At 38.2% G+C, this 20,018-nt stretch overlaps 1 protein-coding gene across 3 annotated transcripts in view; it reads right to left on the bottom strand.

Annotated features, from left to right (window-relative positions):
* MRPL1 (mitochondrial ribosomal protein L1) overlaps nucleotides 1–20,018 on the bottom strand; it is a 104,184-nt gene that overhangs the window by 2,303 nt on the left and 81,863 nt on the right. For all 3 annotated transcript variants that reach the window (XM_002814905.5, XM_009240123.4, XM_054554101.2), the window contains one exon: nucleotides 611–692. In XM_002814905.5, the coding sequence (XP_002814951.2) occupies nucleotides 611–692 (82 nt within the window). The remainder of the gene's footprint in view (nucleotides 1–610; nucleotides 693–20,018) is intronic.

Below are 20,018 nucleotides of genomic sequence, written 5' to 3'. Positions count from 1 at the left end.
GCTTCAAGCATCCAAAAGTGAAATTTGTCTGAGGAAGGAATTTGAACAGCACACAACGCAATGATAAAGGAACTGGACGCCTGTGTTCTAGCCTACTACACAGCTTCCGCATCTCAATTGAGTTGAGTGATTCTCTATGAGTCACCTCATTTATAAATGACTCTCACGACATAATAAAATGATCTTCTTTCTTTCCTGTAATAAATAAATAAGATTAAAAAAACCAATTGCTAGTGCCAATGACAAAGTGAATGATCTGGTTTCAAAATATCATTTTAGAAATAATTTTAGTCCCTAACATCATTGCAAGTTTAAAGCAATCAGTTACAGTTTTCTTTCAAACTTTGCTACATTTATTAGTAGTAATAACGTGGGAATCTACAAAGGTTTCAGGATGCATTCCTTATTAATGCTAGAGAAATCCTTTGGAGAATTAAATTTTATTTATTTAATCCCTGGAAATACAAAACTTGCATGTTAACTTGATTTTTTATTTAATATTTTACATTTTGCTATTATACCTGAGTGTTAATTTGACATTTTTCTTCATATTTTACATTTTAAAGTATCACAGGGTCATAGGGAAGTCTACCCTCAGCAAACCACTTACCCAAATTCAGCGGTCTGTGCCTACAAACTTCATTAATAACTACTTGCAGATTGGCAGCTATCTGGTCACTTGACATATCCAACTGAAAGAAAATAATATACATAACATTAATGATGAGAAAGCAAGAAGATAATACAATTATTCTAGACTATTTTTCAAATATTCAACCAATGCAAATTATCTAGTAAGTGACCCTACTGTGAAAGGGGAAAACCTCTATAGTTCTTTGTTTCGAATGCCACATTTACATGTCTTCACATGTCAAGATTTAATAGATTTATAGAACATATTATAGCAAATTGAAGTTGAAGTTTTTCCACTTGAGAGTCCTTGACTTCCAAGTAATTTCCCTAAAGCATATCTTGGAGCAGAATACATCATTCCCTACACCCACCCCCCAAGAAAACAGTGATATTTTCTCATGAAGTTTGTTGATTCAGAGGAAACTAAGAAAATGTTTAGAAATCAATGTTTTCATGAGTCCAAAATAAAACTGCTTGCTACATGCATTCAGACAATACATATCTCACACAGAGACAATTTCAGGATGTTGTGCTAACATTGTAATTTTTCAAACACTCTATGCAATAACAATTATCTTGTCATTTAGCAGTAAGTAAATATACAGTGAATGAGTTCTATTCATAAAATCCTAAACCCAAATTACACCCTTGAAAAGTCTTTGTGTTTATTATTCAAATTCAATTACTCTTATTCTTCCTAAATATTCCAGTTAAAATCCGTTATATTACATTCAAATGTTTATAGGATTTTGCACTGTGCCAAATAAATCAATTTTTAAAAGTTCATGGCTGGGCACGGTAGCTCATGCCTGTAATCCCAGCACTTTGGGAGGCCAAGGCAGGCAAATCACCTGAGGTCAGGAGTTTGAGACCTGCCTGGCCAACACGGTGAAACCCTGTCTCTATTAAAAATACAAAACTTAGCCAAGTGCGGTGGCAGATGCCGGTAATCCCAGCTACTCGGAAGGCTGAGGCAGGAGAATCGCTTGATCCCAGGAGGCAGAGGTTGCAGTGAGCTGAGATAGTGCCACTGCTCTCCAGCCTGGGCGACAAGAGCGAAACTCTGTCTCAAAAAAAAAAAAAAAAAAAGAAGAAGAAGATTCATATAAAATTATAGTAGCTTAACAGGCAAAATTTATACAGTACAACAGTTGAAGTTCAAACAAGATTTCTGTTTTCCAAAGACTCTGAGAGCACTGTGAGAAATGTCCCTCGCATAAGCATAAAGAGAATTCCTCCTAAAAAAATCCTTTTATCATCATCCAACAGCATTTATTCAACACCCACTTGGGCATGATGCAGTACCAAATCCTAAATGAGAAAGGTTGGACATTACTGCAGGAATTCTCACATTATGCCAATCCTTAAGTAGAAGTTCTGAGAGGAAAAAAATAAAAGCAATGCTTAGTTCACCTTATTAAGTCCATACACCATACAGACTTTAATTTACATTGAAGCAAGTAGCTCACTGGCAGGGAAGGCACCTTACATATTTTATGTTGAAAAATAAAAAAGAAAAGGCTAAAGGCATCAGCATGTTTCCCTGTCTTCAATTCCCCTCTTAATTCTCTACTTTACCTCAAATTGTCCTTTTTTCTATTATCAACTGAAGTAACCACCACAGCTCTAATCAATTCTATAACCCCTGCTAAGGACCTATACCTACTTTAAATTTGGAAAAGAGATAAAGAAAAAGCAAGGTTTCCAACCTATCTTTTTAAACAGTTATAATCTATATTGGTATATTATATACATTAAACTTCTCAGATTTTTGTAACTATACTTTCTGCAGCTTTATACTGCCATTCCTATAGCAAGCTAAAATGACAATGTATGTTTCAGAAATATAAAACAATTATGTTCCCTGCAACTTTCATGATTAGGATGGTTTCAATGATTTTATCAATTTAAGTTTAAAAAAAACCCACAAAAATGTTTTAAAACACAGTTTATACTTTTATTCAAATTTTAGCATCTTTAATATATGGTACTGTGCCCTCTACTGAATTTTAAAATATATGTATAGCTATAATACTTTTTATTTTAGATACTGTGCAAAATTATGGAAATATTACATATCTCATAGGCATTACTGTGATTATTTAATTGGCTAATGACAAGATAGATAGCTGTGTAGACAAACAAAATGTATATGTGCATGAGTTTTATCAAAACTTGCAAACGAAATTCATTTGAGGTGACAATGATCTAGAGAGAACTCAGGAAAGCAAACTTGCAAGGTTTTCTGCCTACTTCTCAGTTAGTCTGCACTTCCAATAGTGCTTTCCCATGTAATAACATTTTGTGGTCTTAAGGAGGCGGGATGACTACTTCGAGGAGATAATATTATCCATTATATTACCAATAGCACATTATATGATTTGGTACAGCAAGGGAAAAACAAACAGGGACACGGTTGATCTTGAAGGGGATATAGGACTATGTTAAGCACCATATTTGTGCCTGTGTATATGTGTGTATTTGAATATATAACAGTCACAAAACTATATATGTTTAACTAAAGTGATTATCCACTAGAAGACAAAACAGTTATTCCTTACTCTGGAGCATACATGTTTTCAAACAAAAGACCGCTTTACTGAATCTTACTGTCTGCTTAGCATCCGTTATTATGTCGGAAACCATTCCCTAAGCAGACTAGATGGGAAGACTTCTACAAAAGATGTCAGGGTAGTGGCTCAGTGGACACAGGTGAACTTTATGTCTCTATCTCTGTTTTAACACTCAGATTTTCCTTTTTTGTGTAATTCCTAACCTTTTTATTCAATAACTTTCTTATCATTATGAGAAAACTAAAAATCAGTGGTTCTTAACCTTTTTTTTTTTTTTGTCCCATTGAGATGCACATGTCATAATTCATCTCAAGGCAAAATGTAATCACAAGCATGTCCAAGCCAGTGATTCTTAAACATTTTTAGGTCACTGAGTCTTGCTACAGAAAAATGCACATAAAGAACTTAGTCTACACTACCAGGGTCTTCATAGATTCTCTGATTTAAAAGAAAGGGGATAAAAGAAGAAAGACTCCTGGGGAAAGTGTCTGAGTTAAAAAGGATCCCTGGACCACACTCTGACAACCACTACTACAGAGGTTAGTCTGTCCAAATATTTTGGAGGACTAAGGATTGTTGTGGGAAGTCAGGGACCTTGAACGGAGGGGAGGGACTGGCTGGAGCTGTGGCAGAGGAACATAAATTGTGAATATTTCATTTTAATATGGACATATATCAGTTCCCAAAATTAATACTTTTATAATTTCTTATACCTGTCTTTACTGCAATCTCTGAATATAAATTGTGAAGATTTCATGGACATTTATCAGTTCCCAAATAATACTCTTATAATTTCTTACATCTGTCTTACTTTAATCTCTTAATCCTGTTATCTTCGTAAGCTGAGGATGTACGTCACCTCAGAACCACTGTGATGACTGCATTAACTGTACAAATTGATTGTAAAACATGTGTGCTTAAACAATATGAAATCAGTGCACCTTCAAAAAGAACAGAGTAACAGCGATTTTAGGGAACAAGGGAAGACAACCATAAGGTCTGACTGCCTGCGGGGTCAGGCAGAATAGAGCCATATTTTTCTTGCAGAGAGCCTATAAACGAATGTGCAAGTAGGAACAATATCGCTCACTTCTTTTAAATATTAAGACCCTAGGAAAAGAATTGCATTCCTGGGGGAAGGTCTATAGATGGCCGCTCTGGAAGTGTCTGTCTTATGCGGTTGAGATAAGGACCGAAATAAGCCCTGGTCTCCTGCAGTACCCTCAGTCTTATTAGGGTGGAGGAAAAAACCCCACCCTGGTGAATTTGAGGTCAGACCAGTTCTCTTCTCTCGAAACCTGTTTTATGTTGTTTAAGATGTTTATCAAGACAATACGTGCACAGCTGAACATAGACCCTTATCAGGAGTTTTTGATTTTGCCCTTTGCCTTGTGATCTTTGCTTTGCCCTTTGCCTTGTGATCTTTATTGGCCTCAGAAGCATGTGATCTTTGTTCTCCTTTTTGCCCTTTGAAGCATGTGATCTTTGTGACCTACTCCCTGTTCATACAACCCCTCCCCTTTTGAAGTCCTCAATAAAAACCTGCTGGTTTTGTGGCTTAGGTGGGCATCACGGTCCTACCGACATGTGATATCACCCCTAGAGGCCCAGCTGTAAAATTCCTCTCTTTGTACTCTTTCTCTTTCTCAGCCGGCCAACACTTATGGAAAATAGAAAGAACTTATGATGAAATATTGGGGGCAGGTTCCCCCGATAAAGGATTACAGTGTGAATAAAGGATTTTTACAATCTTACAGAAGACAGAACTTAAAAAAAAAAAAAGCAAAGTACACATACATGATTTTTAAACAACCACATGCTCCTTCTAACGTGGCAGCTTCTATTACTATAACTGTTCTGATAGTCTCTAGATGACTAATCACCTTTGACTGAAAAGTGAAGAGAGGACTGCTGCTTTGGATAAGCACTTGTTAGACCAGTTGTCCTCCAAAATCTCTTCCAAATGTAATATTCTAAGACTATATAAAGTGTGGCCTGGCAGACAGCTTTTGAAGATAGGCCAAAACTCTTAATTTCCATGACTCCTAACAGTCTAAACCAAGAAAAGAAAGGTTATCTGTATGTCTCCTACATAACACAAAGTAGTAGTAGTAATAATAATAATAATAATTGATGGTGCAGCTCTGTTTATTGGGTACTTACTTTGGACCAAACTCTGAGTGTTCACATAGATATTCTTATTCATTTCTCCCAAGAACCCTATGAGGTAGGTGCTATTATTATCCTTTATTTACACTTATAAACTGAGACTCAGAAAACTCTGTAACTTATTCATGAGCACACACATGGTAAGGAGTGGCCAAGTAGCTACGTGTCTGAGCACTTAAGGCAGACAAACCCCACTTCCACCACCTTACTAGCTTATGACTCTGGACACAGCTATTACAAGTTCGTGATCTTTATATAAGGAAAATGAAGTATCAGTTGTCTGAGAAACACAATTGAGCATGTTGTATATACTAAGGGGAGAAAAAGGGAAACTAAGTGAAACACTAAAAGAATATACATTTAAGATGGAAAAATAAGAATTTTTCTCTCTGCCTAATGAATCCTTTAGTACCTTCCTAATTTTTAGATGTTAATACCATACAACTTAGCAACATTTACTTAACCCCCACTCTGTCAAGCAACACATGGAACCAGGAACAGAAAGATGAGTAAAGATACAAACCTCGCCCTTGAGATTACAATCTAGACACTAAAACACAACATAAGAAATACCACTTTATATGAAAAAAGTGCTACAAGGGCACAGAGGAAGAAGTAATTGACATGGAAGGCTTTACTCATCACGAAAAAAGGTAGTACCTAAGCCGAGTCTTAAAGGATGGAGAATTTTGAAGGACAAAGAGGATCTTCTAGGCAGAGGGACCAGCATAAGGTAATGTGAGACAAAGGTGGATCAGGAGAGCCCACAGACCCTTTGAAGGAAGCGGATTGCTCCGACAGGCCCCAGAGACAGCTGAAAAACTGTGCTGCTATCCATGGCTGTGAGACCTGAAGACAGTTCACATCACAGTACTCTGTGCAGACATGCCCCAGTACCAGCCTGGAGCCTGGTAACTCTGCTGGGTGGCCAGATCCAGAAGAGAAATAACAATCACTACAGTTTGGCTCTCAGGAAGCCCCATCCCTAGGGGAAGGAGGGGAGCACTACATCAATGGAACACCTGGTGGGACAAAAGAATCTGAACAGCAGCCCTTGAGCCTCAGAACTTCCCTCTGACATAGTCTGCCCAAATAAGAAACCAGAAAAACAATTGTGATAATGTAACAAAACCAAAGTTCTTAAAAATCCCCCTAAAAGATCACACTAGCTTATCAGCAATGGATCGCAATGGATCCAAACCAAGAAGAAATCCCTGAATTGCCAGGAAAAGAATTCAGAAGGTCGATTATTAAGCTAATCAAGGAGGCACCAGAGAAAGGTGAAGTCTAGCTTAATGAAATAAAAAATGTGATACAAGATATAAAGGGAAAAATGTTCAGTGAACTAGACAGCATAAATAAAAAATAATCACAACTTCCGGAAATGAAGGACACACTTAAAAGAAATGCAAAATGCACTGTAAAGTCTCAGCCATAGAATCGAACAAGCAGAATAAAGAATTTCAGAGCTCGAAGACAAGATTTTTGAATTAATCTACAAAGAAAAAGAAAAGAGAATCAAAATAAATAAATAAACAAAGCCTCCAAAAAGTTGGGATTATGTTAAATGACCAAAACTAAGAATAACTGGTGTTCCTGAGGAAGAAAAGAAATCTAAAAGTTCGAAAAACATATTTGAGGGAATAATCAAGGAAAACTTCCCAGTGTGGTTAGAGATTTAAATACATAGCAGCTCAAAGAACACCTGAGAAATTTATCGCAAAAAGATCATTGCCTACACACGTAGTCATCAGGTTATCCAAAGCCAAGATGAAGGAAAGGATCTTAAAAGCTGTGAGGAAAAAGCACCAGGTAACCTAAAAAAGGAAAACCCATCAGATTAACAGATTTCTCCACAGAAACCCTACAAGCTAGAAGGGATTAGGGCCCCATCTTCAGCTTCCTTAAAAAAAAAAAATTATTGGCCAATAATTTTGCATCCAGTGAAACTAATCTTCATAAATGAAGGAAATATACAACCTTTTTCAGACAAACAAATGCTGAGAGAATTTGCTACTACCAAACCAGCACTACAAGAACTGCTAAAAGGAGCTCTAAATCTTGAAACAAATCCTTGAAATACACCAAAATGAACCTCCTTAAAACATAAATCTCACAGGACCTATAAAACAAGGACATAATAAATTTTAAAAAAGGATATCAGGCAACAAATAGCACAATGAATAGAATAGTACCTCACATCTTAATACTAATGTTGAATGTAAGTGGTCTAAATGCTCTACTTAAAAGATACAGAATAGCAGAATGGATAAGAATTAACCAACCAAGTATCTGCTGTCTTCAAGAGACGCACCTAACACATAAGGACTCAAATCAACTTAAGGTAAAGAGGTGGGAAAAAATTAATCCATATAAATGGACACCAAAAGTGAGCAGGAGTAGCTATTCTTATATCAGACAAAACAAACTTTAAAGCAACAGCAGTTAAAAAAGACAAAGACATTATATTTTGACATTATATAAAAACAAAAGAACTTGTCCAACAGGAAAATATCACAATCCTAAATATATATGCATTAACGCTGGAGCTCCCAAATTTATAAAACAACTACTACTAGACCTAAGAAAGGAGATAGACAGCAACACAATAATAGCGGCAGATTTCAAAACTCCACTGACAGCACTAGACAGGCCATCAAGACAGAAAGTCAATGAAGAAACAATGGATTTAAAATACACCCTAGATCAAATGAGCTTAACAGATATTTACACAACATTCTACCCAACAACTGCAGAATATACATTCCATTCATCAGCACATGGAACAGTCTCCAAGATAGATCATAGGATAGGCCATAAAACAAGTCTCAATAAATTTAAGAAAACTGAAATTACATCAAGTACTCTCTCAGACCACAGTGGAATAAAAGTAGAAATCAACTCCAAAAGGAACCCTCAAAACTGTAGAAATTAAACAGCCTGCTCCTGAATGATGATAGGGTTAACAATAAAATCAAGATGGAAATTAAAAAATTCTTTGAACTGAACGATAATAGTGACACAACCTATCAAAATCTTTGGGATTCAGTAAACAGAGTGCTAAGAGGAAAGTTCATAGCCTTCAATGCCACATCAAAAAATCTGAAAAAGCAAAAACAGACAATCTAAAGTCACACCTCAAAGAACTAGAGAAACAAGAATAAACCAAACCCAAACCCAGCAGAAGAAAAGAAATAACCAAGATCAGAGCAGAACTAAATGCAATGGAAACAAACAAACAAAAAACAATACAAAAGATAAATGAAACAAATGGATGGTTCTTTGAAAAGATAAATAAAATCGATAGATGATTACCAAGATTAATGAAGAAAAAGAGAAAATCCAAATATGCTCAATTAGAAATGAAACAGGAGATATTAAAACTGATACCACAGAAATACAAAAGATCATTAAAGACTACTCTGATACTTTTACGCACATAGAAAACCTAGAAGAGATGGATAAATTCCTGGAAGTAGACAACCCTCCTAGATTAAACCAGGAAGAAATAGAAACTCTGAACAGACCAATAATAAGCAGTGAGGTTGAAATGGTTAAAAACAACAACAACAACAAAACTGCCAACAAAAAATTCCAGGACCAGATGAATTCACAGCTGAATTATATCAGACATTCAAAGAAGAACTGGTACTGATCCTGCTGACACTATTCCACAAGACAGAGAAATAGGGAATCTTCCCTAAATTGTTCTATGAAGCCAATATCACCGTAATACCAAAACCAGGAAAGAACATAACAAAAAATGAAAACTACAGATCAATATCTCTGACGAATATAGATGCAAAAATCCTTGTTTCTTTTTTTTTTTGAGACAGAGTTTTGCTCTTTTTACCAAGGCTGGAGTGCAATTGCGTGATCTTGGATCACGGCAACCTCTGCCTCCCGGGTTCAAGTGATTCTCCTGCCTCAACCTCCCAAGTAGCTGGGATTACAGGCATGTGACACCACGCCCGGCTAATTTTGTATTTTTAGTAGACATGGGGTTTCACTATGGTGGACAGGGTGGTCTTGAACTCCTGACATCAGGTGATCCACCCACCTCAGTCTCCCAAAGTGCTAGGATTACAGGCACCGCTAGGATTGAGCCACCGCACCCAGCCTATAGATGCAAAAATCCTTAACAAAATACTAGCTGACCAAATCCAACAGTATATCAAAAAGATAATCCACTATCACCTGGGTTTCATATCAGGATGCAGGGATAGTTTAACACACACAAGTTAATAAATGTGATACACCACATAAAGAGAATTAAAAACAAAAATCACATGATCATTTCAATAGATGGAGAAAAAAGCATTTAACATAAGTCAGCATCCCTTAATGATTAAAACCCTCAGCAAAATCAGCATAGATGGGACACACCTTAATGTAATAAAAGCCATGATGACAAACCCACAGCCAACAAAATACTGAATGGGGAAAAGTTGAAAACTTGAACCCTGAGAACTGGAACAAGACAAGGAGGATGCCCGCTCTCACCACTTCTATTTGACATTGTACTGGAAGTCCTAGCCAGAGCAATTAGACAAGAGAAAGAAAAAAAGGGCATCCAAATCAATACAGAGGAAGTCAAATTGTCACTGTTTGCTGATGATATGATCATATACCTAGAAAACCCTAAAGACTCCTTCAAAAAGCTCCTATAACTGATAAATGAATTCAGCAAAGTTTCAAGATACAAAATTAATGTAAACAAATCAGTAGGTCTGCTATACACCAACAGCAACCAAGCTGAGAATCAAGTCAAGAACTCAACCCCCTTTACAATAGCTCCAAAACATAAAACAAAATACTTAGGAGTATACCTAACCAAAGAGGTAAAAGACCTCTACAAGGAAAACTACAAAACACTGCTGAAAGAAATCATAGACAACACCCACAAATGGAAACATATCCCATGCTCATGGACGGGCAGAATCAATATTGTGAAAATGACCATACTGTCAAAAGCAATATACTAGTGCAACTCCCATCAAAATACCGACATCATTCTTCACAGAACTAGAAAAAAAAATCCTAAAATTTATATGGAACCAAAATAAGCCCACATAGCCAAAGCAAGACTAAGCAAAAAGAACAAATCTGGAGGCATCATATTACCTGACTTCAAACTATACTATAAGGCCATAGTCACCAAAACAGCATGGTACTGATATAAAAATAGGCACATAGACCAATGGAACAGAATAGAGAACCCAGAAATAAAACCAAATACTTACAGCCAATTCATCTTTGACAAAGCAAACAAAAACATAAAGTGGAGAAAGGACACCCTATTCAACAAATAGTGCTGGGATAATTGGCAAGCCACATGTAGAAGAATGAAACTGGATCCTCATCTCTCACCTTACACAAAAATCAACTCAAGATGGATCAAGGACTTAAAATCTAAGACCTGAAACTATAAAAATTCTAGAAGATAACATTGGAAAAATGTTTTAGACATTGGCTTAGGCAACAACTTCATGTCCAAAAAACCCAAAAGCAAATGCAACAAAAACAAAGATAAATAGATGGAACTTCATTAAACTAAAAAGCTTCTGCACAGCAAAAGAAACAATCAGCAGACTAAACAGACAACCCAAAGAGTGGGAGAAAATCTTTGCAATCTATACATCAGACAAAGGACTAATATCCAGAATCTAGAAGAAACTCAAAGAAATTGGGAAGAAAAAAAACAAACAATCCCATCAAAAAGAAGGCTAAGGACATGGAGAGACAATTCTCAAAAGAAGACACACAAATCCCAACAAACATGAAAAATGCTCAACATCACTAATGATCAGGGAAATGCACATCAAAACCACAATGCAATACCACCTTACCCTGCAAGAACAGCAACCTGGATGGAATTGGAGACCATTTTTCTAAGTGAAGTAACTCAGGAATGGAAAACCAAACATCGTATGTTCTCACTCATAAGAGGGAGCTAAGCTATAGGATGCAAAGGCATAAGAATGATATAGTGGACTTTGGGGAATCAGGGGAAAGCGTGGGAGGGGAGTGAGGGATAAAAGACTACACTTTGGGTGCAGTGTACACTGCTCGGGTGATGAGTGTACCAAAATCTCAGAAATCACCACTAAAGAACTTACTCCTGTAACCAAACACCACCTGTTCCCCAAAAACTGATTGAAATAAAAAAATAAAAGGTGGATCAGGGGACCATGAGGTAGTTCATTGTATCTAGGTCTAGGGTTACGAACTCAGATGCCTACAGTGGCCAAAGTGGGAAACATGTACAAGTGAGGAGGACTGGGTTTAGGTGCATATGCTTATACCATGTGTGTGATACAGGTTGTGCTGAGGTGGAGAGCAAACACTAGGGGTGGAGACGGCAGAGTTGCTACAACTAAGGGTTAGCAGACTGAGGGCTGTGGGGCCAGTGTCCTCAGAACTCCTGATTTGTCAAGAACAGCTAAAAATCTGGATTTTTATGGGATACGGTCCAGTATTTAAATCCTGATTCAATAAGACAAAACAAACCACCACCACCACTATTTGGGCCCAAAAAAGTAAGACCAGTGGCCAAATTCAGCCTGCAAGCTGCCATTTGTAACTCTGGTCTTCCAGTTGCACAACTGAAAACAGCAGGAAATACTGAATTTGAACCAGAGGGAGTGATCTGAAACTAGGTTGCAAAGGGATTTAAAGGTAAAGATCTTAGAAAATACCCCGTCAGCAGTGAAAAGCCATTTGATGTTTCTAAGCAGATAAATGGTATATCTGATCTATGTTTTAGAAAGAATTCTAGAAGAGTATGAAACAGAAGTTGGCATACTTTCTTTGTAATTGGTAAGGCAGTAAATATTTTAGGCTTTGCAGGGCAAATGGCCTCTGTCACAATTCTTCCATTTCTGCTGCTCTGGTGTAAAAGAAATCATAGACAATACATAAATGAGCACAGTTGTATTCTAACAAAACTTTCTTTACAAAAACAGGTGGAGAGCTGGATTTGGTTTGCTGACTCCTGGAACAGAAGACAGACTGAAGGATGTCTGAGGAAATGAATGAGTAAAAGCCACCATTTTTGTTTTGTAAGTTTTTGCTATAGCAGAAGCATTTTTTGTTTTGTTTTTTTAAAGAAAGCTTTGTTGGATCCTGATAGACTTCTGGTTTCCTACTATGTATCTATTATGCAGTTGAGACTTAGGGTTTCCTACTATGTATCTACTATGCAGTTGTCTGGCTAAGAAATGCATTGTCATTAAAAAATTTTTAAAATGCTTAGCAATGGTTTCAGTAGCTGATATAAACTTTATATATGCATTTGAAACAAGTTTCTTCAAGATTCACAATGAAGACTCAAATCTGAAAGGAAAAAAGGCATTCAGTACCATATATTCTAAAGAAAGATGCCAACAATTAAGGCCACCAAAAAGGTCCTACCATAATCAACACCCAACCCAAGAGGCAGCAGAAGCCAAGTGAGGAGGAAAGTCTCCAAGAGGTTCATCTGTAAAGACTGGGTGGTACCTGCAGGAAGGAGAGACTGAATGACTGAACATGTGCTATATGAAGGAAATCAAACCACCCAAAATGCGGACCACAAATATGGGCGGGGACGTAGAGGCATTTAGGTTTTCCCCCTTAATCTCCTCTTTAGGCATCTACCCCAGAACAGTTAGGCCTGGAAAAGGCACTGGGGGCCAGGTACTTAGAACTGAGTATTCTAAGATCAAACCTGGGAGGCTGAAATCGCAATAAGCGCTCCCCACTTCAGGACCCACAAGCCATCAAAGCCTGGCTCCAAATTAGTCAAGGGAAATCTCTGGATATGAGATTAGAGTTTTGAACTGGAACATAGGCACTGGAACTATGAGATCTGTCTAGTATGTGTGCGTCTAACAGCGAAGCGAAGTAGTACAGGGCACAGTTGAAATAGAATGAAGAAAATGATGTCATGTTTATACCCACTAAATTCACCTTTCTTCTTTTTTTTTTGAGACAGCATTTTACTCTGTCACCCAGACTGGAGTACAATGACACTAACACACTTCATTACAGCCTCGGCCTCCTGGCCTCAAGCAATCTTCCCATCTCAGCCCCTCAAGTAGCCAGGACCACAGGCATGCACCACCACGCTGGGCTAATTTTTTAAATTTTTGTAGAGATGGGGTCTCACCTTGCTGCCCAGGCTACTCTTGAACTCCTTGGCTCAGACGATTCTCCCATCTCGGCCTCCCAAAGTGCTGGGATTACAGGCATGAGCCATCGTACCTTGTCTAAATTCAGATTTTTTAATAAACAATGACACATTTATACATAGACACAGAATGCATTGTGTGTATGAGAGCCTTGAATTTATGTTCATTAGAATATTTATAATAACGAGATATTAGAAACAGGAGTTGGCATACTTTCTTTGTAAATGGTAAGGCAGTAAAAATTTTAGGCTTTGCAGGCCAAATGGCCTTCTTCCACTTCTGCTGTTCTGGTGCAAAAGAAATCATAGACAATACATAAATGAGCACAGTTGTATTCTAACAAAACTTTCTCTACAAAAACAGGTGGAGAGCTGGATTTGGTTTGCTGACTCCTGGGACAGAAGACAGACTGAAGGATGGCTGAGGAAATGAATGAGTAAAAGTCACCATTTTTGTTTTGTAAGTCTTTGCTATAGCAGAAGCATTTTTTGTTTTGTTTTGTTTTGTTTTTAAAGAAAGCTTTGTTGGATCCTGATAGACTTCTGGTTTCCTATGTATCTATTACGCCCAACAAAAGAAATAAAGTTGAATAAATAATTATATATCTACATAATAGGTTATGAAACAGCTATTAAAATACCTTGCAAGGATTTTAATGACATGGGAAAGTGTTCAAGATAGTGTTAAAGGGAAAAGAATACGAAACTCAATATATAATAGCAATTACATAAAAAAAAATACATCCATACAGAAAGAGCAGTAACAAAAAGTACTAAAATGGTGAATGATTACAGGAATTTTGAATGATTTTTGTATTCTTACCTAGACAATTCAGTATTTTCTAAATATTTCATTATGTGCATTTATTACCTCTTAATAAAAAAAATTAGTTTTAGTTTAGCATTTAAAATTATTTAAACTAGCCCTTTAAGATGCTATAAAATGCAAGACAGAGTTAACTTTTTTTTTTTTTTTTTGAGACATAGTCTTGCTCTGTCGCCCAGGCTGGAGGGCAGTGGCGCGATCTTGGCTCACTGCAACCTCTGCCTCGCAGGTTCAAGTGATTCTCCTGCCTCAGCCTCCCAAGTAGCTGGGACTACAGGTGTGCACCACCACGTCTGGCTAATTTTTTGTATTTTTACTAGAGACAGGGTGCACCTGGCCCACAGTTTACTTTTTAATGAAGATATAAAGCAATATAAGAATTATTCTCGGCTGGGCACAGTGGCTCACACCTGTAATCCCAGCACTTTGGGAGGCCAAGGCAGGCGGATCAGCTGAGGTCAGGAGTTCGAGACCAGCTTGCCCAACATGGCGAAACCCTATCTCTACTAAAAATACAAAAAATTAACCAGGTATGGTGGTGGGCACCTGTAATACCAGCTACTCATGAGGCCGAGGGCAGGAGAATCGCTTGAATCTGGGAGGCAGAGGCTGCAGTGAGCCGAGATGCGCCACTGCACTCCAGCCTGGGCAACAGAGTGAGACTCCGTCTCAAAAAGAAAAAAAAAAAAAGAATTATTCTCACTGTTGATCTAGGGGCATAAACTCAAACCCCTGCCTGACCACCACTACAGCTCCTAACAAGCTAATTATGTTGTTATATGTTTACATATTTTTTAAATTACATTTTTAAAATCGAAAGACAGTAAAATTAACATTTTGGGGGGTCTATCTTTTGAAACTCATGCATACATTCAAGTAATGACCACTCCAAAACAGGATACAGAATCCAAAAAATTCCCTCATGTGATTTCTCTCAGGCACAAACACCATCCACTCCTGACTCCTGGTAACCACTTATTTACTAGTGTTCTTTTTGAAAATGTCATATAAACAAAATAACAGTATATAACCCATTAAACAATAACACCCCATTGCCCCCTTCCTCCAGCCCCTGGCAACCACCATTCTACTTTCTATCTCTACAAATTTCACTGTTATAGGTACCTTATACAAGTGGAATGATACAATATTTGTCCTTTTGTGACTGGCTTATTTCACATAACAAAATGTTCTCAAGGTTCATGCATGTTGTAGCATGCGTCAATTTCCTTCATTTTTAAAGGCTGATACTATTGCATTCCATGTGTGTGCTGCACTTTATCCATTCATCTGTTAATTGTCATATGGGCTGCTTGTACCTTCTGGCTCCTGTGAATGCTACTGTGAACATGGGTATGCCATCGTCTGTTCAAGTCCCTGCTTTGAATTCTTTTGAGTATGTATCTAGAAGTAGATTTGGTGGATCATATAATTCTATGTTTAATTTTTTGAGAATTGCCATATTTTTCATGGTGGCTATGGTATTTTACATTCCCATTAGCAATAAATAAGAGTTCCAATTTCCCTATATGCTCGCCAACACTTGTTATTTTACTTTTTTAAATAATAGCCATCCTACAGAGTATGAAGGGGTATCTCATTGTGATTTTAATTTGCATTTTCCTGACAGCTAATAATGTTATGTGTTTATTGTCCATTTGTATATCATCTTTGGAGAGATATGTATTCAGGTTCTGTGCTCCTTTCAAAATTGAGTTATTTATCTTTTTATCATTGAATTGTAAAAGTTATTTATGTACTGTAGATTCAAGTCTCATATCACATATATGATTTCCAGATATTTTCTCCCATTCAGTGGGTTGCCTTTGTGCTCTATTGATAATGTCATTTAATGCACAAAAGTTTTAAATTTGGATGAAGTCCAATTTATCTTCTACTTCTTTTGTTGTCTGTGCTTTTGGTGTCAGTAAGTAACCATTTCAGATTGGCCTCTTTCACTTAAGTTACAGTACAAAACCCTTTGAGATTCTAAGTTGCTGTGTCTATACAACAGCTCATACCTTTTTTATTGCTGAGTAAAATTCCACTGTATGATGCACCAGAGATTTTTTCACATGTAGGAAAACATCTATGAACAAAACTGGGTTTTTCCAGCTTTTAATAATTATCAATAGAGTTACTGTAAACATTTGTGTTCAGATATCTGTGTGAATGTAGGTTTTCATTTCACTTTAAATTTTTCATTGTGTGGAGTTAAAAACCCACAGTAGAATTGCTGGGACATAAGGTAAATGTATGATGAGCTTTACAAGATACAACTGTTTTCCACAGTGGCTGTATTATTTTGCATTCCTACTTGAAATGTATGAGAGTTACAGTTTCTCTGTAATCCTGCCATTATTTCTTTAAGTAATTTTCTGTACCACGCTTCTTCTTTCCTTCTGGAACTCCACTGATGTGAAAGTTAGATCTTTTGTTACTATCCCACAGGACCCTCAGGCTCTCTTCATTTTTTTCCAGTCTTTTGCCTCTCTGCTTTTCAGATTGGAAAATTTCTATGATCTTAGAGTTCCCTGACTCTCCGCTGTCATCTCCATTTATTTCGTCTCCAGGAGTTTATAGTTTTATGAGATCACTTTTCCAAGTTCCACACTCTGCTTGATCTCCCCCATACTTCTGGGTTCCCTGAGGCTCACCTTTTCAGCTCTGCCAAGAAAGCTGGGGCTTTATTTACCCAGTTCTGACACTTTTTGCAACCAAATGTTTCTCCACTGAGGGTCAACTAGCCCTCAGAGGACAAAGACAGAGAAAAAAAGCAAGGGTGGTATGGCCCACCCTCTTCTGACTATAGTTCCTCTAAACATAAAGAAAGGTTCTAGCTGGGTGTGGTGGCTTACACCTCTCATCCCAGCATGCTGGGCGCTGAGGCTGGAGGATCATTTGAGAACAGGAGTTCGAGGCCAGCCTGAGCAACATAGCAAGACTCCATCTCTAAAAAGAAAATTAAAAATTAGCCACGTGTGGTGGAGCGCATGTAGTCCTAACTACTTGAGAGGCTGAAAAAGGAGGATCCCTTGACTCCAAGTTTGAAGTTACAGTGAGTTATGCTTATATCACTGCACTCCAACCTTGGCAACACAGCAAGACCTGTTGCAAACAAAATTCCTTTTTTTTTTCTTTTTTTAAAAAAAGGAAAGTTCCCTTCTCTTAAAGTTTTAGATGCCTGTGCCTTACCCTATACAAGTGGTCCCAACTTTTTAGTACCAGGGACCAGTTTTGTGGAAGACAGTTTTTCCAGCGAGGTGGGGGTGGGAGATTCAGGATGATTTAAGCACATTATATTTATTGTGCACTCTATTTCTATTATTATTACACTGTAATATATAACGAAATAATTATATAACTCACCATGATGTAGAATCAGTGAGGGCCCTGAGCTTGTTTTCCTGCAACTAGATGTCCCATCTGGGGAGGATGGGAGACAGTGACACCTGAAGTGTGTTGCTTATGTCCAATCTACTCTGTAATCTCGTTTTGGTTGCTGTCACTGCGGAAAACCCTGCTTCACAAAGAGGATGTTGGAAATGGAAGCAGGCTTTCCAGTGCTTTTGTGGCAATCTCAGGATATTCCACAGTGACTTTAATCCAGAACATACGGAGATTTGAACTATCTCAAACATACTTTCAAGGCCACTGTCACTTGTGATCTCATAAATGGGCCAAGGATCCATTCCTTCCCAATTCAGGAAACTTTTGTGGTTGGGAAGTAACGCCCAAACTCTTCGGAAGCTGAGAGAGGTGATCATGCACCAGCTGGGAGAAAGGAGGCCCTGGCTAAGTCTCTTTAAAAATCTCTGCTATTGTTTAAAACATGTTAGAAATCCCAATGTTCACTCGTCACCCCTGTAATTCCAGTTTGACTTTGAATGCAGCCTCTTTATCTGCCAACTTGAACACAGTTGTTGTTACCCCCAGAAGTGGTAGACTGAGTTTGTTGGGCAGGCTGAATATGTCAAACAAGTAAGCAAGTTTTGTGTCCCATTCCGTATCACTGAATGTGCTGCCAGTGGTTAACTGTTTTTCTAAAAGAAATCTCTGGAGCAGCTCTTGTAACTCAAAAACTCTGGCCAGTGACCTATCTTTAGAAAGTCATCTCACTTCTGTGTATAAGAGAAGACGTGTGTGCTCTGCGTCCATCTCCTCACAGCGCTGCGTGAACAGACGAGAGTCAAGAGCATGTACTTTAACATAACTGATAACTTTAATCACGTCCTGCAAAACATTTTTAAGTTTGGGTGACATTTTTCAGCTAGCCAACATCTCTTTATGGATGACACAGTGCGCAGACTCACATTCAGAAGTGACCTCTTTTACCCAAGTAGTGAAACCAGAAAGCTGTCCAGTCACAGTAGCCATTCTGTCCATGTATATACCAACACAAGATGACTAATTCAGTTTTCCTGACGTGTAATCATTCAAAGACTTGAATAGTTCTGCAGCTGTGGTGTTGGTTGGCAACAAAAGTACACATAACATATCCTCATATACATCCTTCTGAAAAATATATCGCACAAAAACAAGCACTGTTGCCTTGCTAACATCAGTAGAATTGTCAACCTGGATTGTGTGTCACAGTGATTCATTAATCCTCTCTAACAATTGTGCTTCAATATCCCCTGTTATTTCATCAATTCATCTAGTTACAGTGCTAGCCAAAAGAGGAACATGTGCCACCTTTCAAAGACAGCTTCTCCTAAAAGTTCACAACAAATGTCCTTAGCAGCAGGCAGGATCAACCCCTTACCAATAGTAAAGGGCTTTTTAGCTTTACCAATGTGGTTAGCCACTAAGAATGATGCTCTCAGTGCAGACACATTTGATGAAGTGGTGGCCTTCAATAATTGCTTCTGTTCTTTGTGTTGACGTTCTTTTCTTTTGAAAAACTCCAAAGGCTTGTCTTTTAATGAAGGGTACATGGTCTCCATGTGACAAAGCAGTTTTGAGGATTTTATGGCTTCATTGGAGAGCCAGTCACCACATATTATACAAAGTGGGCTTGGAGAATGTGAATCACCCGTTGCAACAAACCCGTTAATTTAAAAAGGAATCTTGCTCTTGGTATTTATTTTAAAAGCAGCTTTCTTTTTGCTGGCAGTCTTAGAGTCTTCCGCTGTCTCGTCATTGAGTCTTTCCCCCTTTTCAAAAAAGGTCTTGGGGTGGGGGGAGCCAAGATGGCCGAATAGGAACAGCTCCGGTCTATAGCTCCCAGTGTGAGCGACACAGAAAGACAAGTGATTTCTGCATTTCCATCTGAGGTACCGGGTTCATCTCACTAGGGAGTGCCAGACAGTGGGCGCAGGACAGTGGGTGCAGCGCACCATGCGCGAGCCGAAGCAGGGTGAGGCATTGCCTCACTCGGGAAGCGAAAGGGGTCAGGGAGTTCCCTTTCCTAGTCAAAGAAAGGGGTGACAGATGGCACCTGGAAAATCGGGTCACTCCCACCCCAATACTACGCTTTTCCAACGGGCTTAAAAAACAGCGCACCAGGAGATTATATCCCGCACCTGGCCCACGGAGTCTCGCTGATTGCTAGCACAACAGTCTGAGATCAAACTGCAAGGCAGCAGCGAGGCTGGGGGAGGGGCGCCCACCATTCCCCAGGCTTGCTTAGGTAAACAAAGCAGCT

Source organism: Pongo abelii, chromosome 3 (assembly GCF_028885655.2).
Source record: "Pongo abelii isolate AG06213 chromosome 3, NHGRI_mPonAbe1-v2.0_pri, whole genome shotgun sequence".
NCBI classification, from domain to species: Eukaryota; Metazoa; Chordata; class Mammalia; order Primates; family Hominidae; genus Pongo; species Pongo abelii.
The sequence above is the reverse complement of the archived record's forward strand: the minus strand, read 5'-3'. Positions and strand labels throughout refer to the sequence as shown.